We start from the raw sequence: 5,649 nt of genomic DNA, 5'->3' as shown, positions 1-5,649 counted from the left end.
GAGAGTCGTTCTTACAATGAAGCTATCATGAAACGGAAAATAGTTGTTAAAGCAGAAAACAGTATAATTATAAGATGACGTGTAGACACAAGTCAATGGAAGAAGAAGTATTTAAAGAAAAAAATGATAATTTCAAAGTTGTTTTTTTAAATTCAACAGTCACGTCAGAACTAAATGAAGCAGGTAGATTTCTCGTCTAGTAAAAGAGAATAAACACTGACAATAACCACTGTAGATTGGAGCTACATTGACATTTATTCATTATTGATTATAATGACTTGAAGAGCACTGTTTTTATATTGCAGGCCTACACGGTGTATTGATATCAAGGAACAATTATCCGCATTCAACGCCATCTGTTAAATAAAAGACTAAATACATAAACAATCGGATAACTTACATAATTTAAATAATTGATGACGAATAGAGCAAATAACATCTCAAATTAAAATTACTATAATTACTTTAAATAATAATTAAATAAACGATTATAGTAAATCTTGGATTCATGTTCCAAAATTCAAATCTCATTTAGTAAATACATTTCTTGTACAGGACATTTTTGAGTCACAGAGCCTCACAGACTGAAACACTTTTAATGCTATTTGATTTTAAAACAGTGTTTAAAAAGTTTTTTTTACTTTACACACAGTTGTCAGATCTGGATATTTAACAATATATGAAAAAAACACAACCTTAGTCAACCTGTTGACTGGCAGTGGAAAGAAAGGGCGCCAGAAACATGCAGTGGGGACGCCAGAGTGGCACCCAAAATAAAAAAAATGACACTTACTTCCAGGCGCAGTCTTCTGTGTAACTGTCTGTCGGTTGTGAACTTCCTTGTTGTTGTATATTGGTTGGACTTCACAGATATAGTCTTTGTATGGTTCTAGTCCAGTAATATTACATTTTCCTCCTGATTGTAGTTTTTCAGCTTGAACTGCAACACAGTTCATTAGTAACAAGTAGCAACATTAATAAGAAGACAACAAAGACAACGTTCCAATTTATTGACAAGAAAATGGAAATTAAATGAAACATAAATCAATCAATCCCCCTCTGTGGGAATAATAAAGGATCTTAAGATAACCAGATGCTAATTTATCAAGTAGCAATTTTTAGCTGTTAACATTTTAACCTTGTTTGCTTCTTATGTAAACATCAAACTCTGACAATCCAATGTTATTTATGTATCATGTTTCATGTCATGTCATATTTCATCATCTTCACCAATCTCAGGTCATCTACACCTAGCATCACTTAGCATGCTAAAGTGTTAGCATGTAGTACAGTGGATGATTCAAATGTCCACAGTATATTAAATTATTTTGGTTAACTGACCAGTAAATAATCGCCAAAAGTGCAATTTTGCAAAGTTATTATGAATAACTATACTTACATTTACGTCTGGGTTTCTGATTTGAGTGAGTATCACAACCACAGTTGTAAGACAACCTCTGAACATCTTGACAATTTTTACTGGTTGTTTTCCATTCCAGATGAATGGAGGTATTGGTTGAATTTGGCTTCATTTTTATTGTAAAATCTGTTGGAAGACATCATAAATATGTAACACTGAACTGAGGATGTGGAGCAGTTATCTTTATCTTTTGTAAAATGAATATTAGCGCACCACAGTCAACCTTGAACTCGAAAACCGTTGTGTTTTTAATTGTGACGTTGTTTTCCTTGATCTGACCAATACACTTGTAGTCTGTGAAGGGCTCCAGCTCAGACAGATCCTTGGAGTCATTGTCTTTTCCATTTTCTGAGGAGACAAGGATGACAGCATTTCTTCTATAATTGACATTTCTATCTTGGTGATAATGAGCATTTATCTTTTGTTTTTAGATTCCAATGTGGACACTAGTGAGCAGATAAATACAACAGTGTATATGCTATTAAACTAACTCACAGAGTGCACAAAACATTTCCTTAACTTCCTCTTAGACCAAAAGACGATTGCGATTCAGTTTAAAGTAAAATTGATTGTCATCGTCATTTCTATTAGTCTTACCACAGTGTGAGCCTCTAATGTATCAAATTGCCTTTAAATATTCCCGTATAATTCCATTCATAATGTTGGTGACTGACAAAATCTCTTTACTTCTAGTTTTTCAACTTACCCCGACAGGTGTAATTAATGGTGAGATGGTTGCAGTTTGGAGGTAATGGTTTTATTTGTTCTATTTTCACAGGCAGTTCCTTTGGAAACGTCTGAGTTAGTTCACTAGTATCTAAGAAATCTGTGAAAAAAGAAAGCAGCATATACATAAACATGATGAAATAAGATCAGCAACACATGCAATTCAAAATACATGAGGACTCTACTATACATACCAGGAGTGATGCTTGTGCGGACGTTAAAGGAACAGTTCCCTGAAGTGATGGTTGTAGTCAAATCTGTGCAAATGTCCTTGTGACCAGGTTTGATACAAAACACATTACTGTCATTTGGGCATGTCTTAACTGAAATATTATTTGATGAGAATAGTGAAGAGCTGATGTTCCAATCACTCCCGTAACAAACGTGTCCAGGCATGCAGCTTTCATCTCTAACTTCACCTTCACCTGAAAAACACAAGTTAAATGAAATCTGTGTCTCTTATTTTTTTCATTTAAAAAGAAAATGAGATGAAATTCAACAGTATACATTATCTTTACTCACTTATTCCATTTGTCCGAGTTTCATTTTCAGTGCTGCGACAGGATGTTCCGTTGTCAGGACTATCCATAAATGTCACACTGTGCTCATATTCAGTACAGGGCTTCCGGTGTTTGATTGATATTAAGTTCTGATTGGGGGAATGAACCACGGGTATATATTCAGTGTTTTGACTGTCCTTTTCTCTAATGTTTATTCTGTAGTTGCCAGTGGGAGAGTTCATCCAGTCAATCTGGAAGCCAAATGCGATGGCGATGACATTGTAAGAACCTGCACACAAAATCAACAGTTATAAACTACAGTACATCACTAAGTTATCTTCTAATTTATATAAACCACTTGATGATCTTTGAATCTCAGACAGTTTCTCCATGTAGATGTTGAATGTATATAAATTGAATGTACCCCTTTGATTTCAAACACTCTGGACATTCCGTGTAAAATCTACTTTAATAGCAGGAGAGAAATACTGGACACCAATATAATTACTCACTTGTGCTTATTGGGACATGTGTAAAGATGACGTATATAAAGTATTATATGTTGAAAAATAATACTGATACTCACACTGTAAAGGGGCTGGTGTGGTGGCTGGAGAACACGTTCAAATGAGATCAGAAAAGGAATACAAAATATTAATATTAATACATGATGAAAAAACTTTTAAAAACTCTTCCAAAGAAACTTGCAAGTGTCTGTATTTTTCAGTTCTTGTAACCCACTCCTTAGCAGTGCTAGTGTAAGTAACTGTCTATACTAACACAGTCTAATCACAGAACAAATGAGAACTTGTAAAGGAGATAATTCCAACCTTTGGTGGCAGTCACTGTGGTGTGGGACATGGTGATTGGAGGTAAAGTCTGGGATTGAGTGGTGTTTGTCTGAGAGTCTAATGTCTTGTTTGGATTGGATGAGAGTGAGGTTGAGGATGAGGTTGAGGATGAGGTTGAGGATGAGGGTGAGGGTGAGGGTGAGGGTGAGAAGCTTGTAGTAGGAGCAGGAGTGGCTGTAAGATGGAAAGAAAGCTGGCGATCACCTTCAAGTAAAAAAAACTCAATAGTCTTACCTGATAATGCATGTATTGTGTCAGCAATATTAAGCTGGATGCAACAGTGATGTTTCCAGTAAAACTGTAAACTGAGGCTAAATACGTTACCAGACAGGGTAGTTGTGCTGGGTGCTTGAATTGAGGAGTCTGAGGTGAGGTTTGGCTGGGTGAGTGAAGGTTTGTGGGCAGTTGTTGGGGCGTCTGAAGACATGACAGTAGTTGTTGTCGTGGTGCGTGGAGTTGAGGTGTTGACAAATAAGCTGGTTACTAAAGGTAAAGTGGAATTTTGGGTGGTGCGTGGAGGTGAGAGTGCTGAAACATGTGTTCCAAGAAAACAAAAATCAGGCCAAAGACAATATCACAATGTTAATTCCTACTTCATCAAGGGTGCAACATGTAACAAAGGTGCTGTTGCTACTTTTCAATTCTTCTCCTTAATTATATACGACTTTGTTTTAACAAGAAAAGAAGAGGTAATAAGGCCATAGTAGCACTGTGCAGAGGAGATTTATATTCAGAGAAGGAAAGGCAGTATCAGCTGGACGACCTCAGGACTCTGCAGCTACAGTAATGGAAATGGAGTTGGAGTAAGCATTACATGTAGAGTTGCATCTACCCATAGCTTAGCTTCTTCACAGAGTCAATACACTTACTGTTATTAAACTAAAGTTGATGAGGACTCACCCTGACTTGAAAGACAAGTTTGACCACCTTAACTTTGATGACAAGTTTCTATAGATTTCCCACTCAAACTCAGGACAGTTTATTTCTATGACGGAACGTTTTTTCACATTTTCCAGAGAATGTCACATTCAAGTTTTTCCGTCCTATCTCTGTTCAGATACAGTATAACATGACAAACAACCTGTACAGTAGCATCAGAATAGACATCTGGCTTGTTTTTAACTCACTTTGCAGACACTTCAGACAAGGAAGCAGACATAAATACATTGCATTGGGTGAGGAAGCAAGGGTCATTGTATATGACTTAATCAATATAATATGCACAAACACTATATACACACATTGGGATATTTTCCCATGATTGAAGGGTCTAATTTTTGGCCCTCAAAAGTATAAAGGTTATAAACCCAGTTATAGTTAGTAGGCTTTGGCTCAGCTTAAAAGCAAGCTACTAAGAAATAATGGGAGTATACAAGTGAGTAAAGTTAGCCCTGAAAAGGGCCTTTTCCTCCCCATGCAGTATATGAATGTCACACTATCTCCTGCAAAGTAAAATGTTAAGAAATGAACACAAACTACAGTAGAGTGCAATATCCATGTTTTATACTTGCATACTGTAACTGTCTGTAGGTAAAGATAACTGTGGTCCCACATTCCTCAACCAAAAGATTGCTAAGTGTTAGGTTTTCCGCATGTAGTTAACTTTGGAATTATTAATTGACGTCTGCAATTAAAACCTTGGGTGAGCCAGGTCACTTAAACGGAGGCCAATGTCATCCAAAATACTTGATAAGAGTGATAAAATATGTTTTTTCACTCATTGTGCATAGAGCATATAATTCCATGATTTTCTGCTGGCTCTGTGGCTGTTGCATCCATGAAGAGATGAGACAGTGAGAGGTAGAGGGAGGCCCAGGTGATATTTCACAATCACAGCCACTTAATTAGAATTAACCTTTTTATTCAATATAATAGCAATTGAATATTATATTTATGCATTGCTACTCACTTGTTTTATTTGTAGCTGTTGCTTGGTCTGCTGGTTTTCCTTGTGGATCGTTAGGTTGGCCTGTAGATAGAGAAAATGGGCAAATCATTGTAGCTTTTTGTCACAAAAGAGTCCAGTGTCGTGCATAGAATATGCAGATAAAACTATGATTTTTGTGTGTATTCTTTATGTAAGGTGCTGACTTCATCTGACGAATAAAACTTGCAGGGCCAAAGCATGATCAGGTCAAAAAAGAGGAAAGCC

General features: G+C 36.3%; 1 protein-coding gene across 3 annotated transcripts in view; it reads right to left on the bottom strand.

Annotated features, from left to right (window-relative positions):
* LOC116695398 (receptor-type tyrosine-protein phosphatase C) overlaps positions 1–5,649 on the bottom strand; it is a gene marked incomplete at its 3' end in the record, with an annotated part of 10,212 nt that overhangs the window by 1,545 nt on the left and 3,018 nt on the right. The window contains 10 exon segments of one of the 3 annotated variants that reach the window (XM_032525606.1): positions 794–940; positions 1,400–1,546; positions 1,634–1,768; positions 2,127–2,246; positions 2,341–2,571; positions 2,669–2,935; positions 3,233–3,256; positions 3,477–3,671; positions 3,822–4,025; positions 5,407–5,466. In XM_032525606.1, the coding sequence (XP_032381497.1) occupies positions 794–940; positions 1,400–1,546; positions 1,634–1,768; positions 2,127–2,246; positions 2,341–2,571; positions 2,669–2,935; positions 3,233–3,256; positions 3,477–3,671; positions 3,822–4,025; positions 5,407–5,466 (1,530 nt within the window). 3 annotated transcript variants of the gene reach the window in all.

This window comes from Etheostoma spectabile, chromosome 9 (genome assembly GCF_008692095.1).
Source record: "Etheostoma spectabile isolate EspeVRDwgs_2016 chromosome 9, UIUC_Espe_1.0, whole genome shotgun sequence".
NCBI lineage: Eukaryota > Metazoa > Chordata > Actinopteri > Perciformes > Percidae > Etheostoma > Etheostoma spectabile.
Note: the sequence above shows the minus strand (reverse complement) of the source record. Positions and strands in the feature narration are given on the sequence as shown.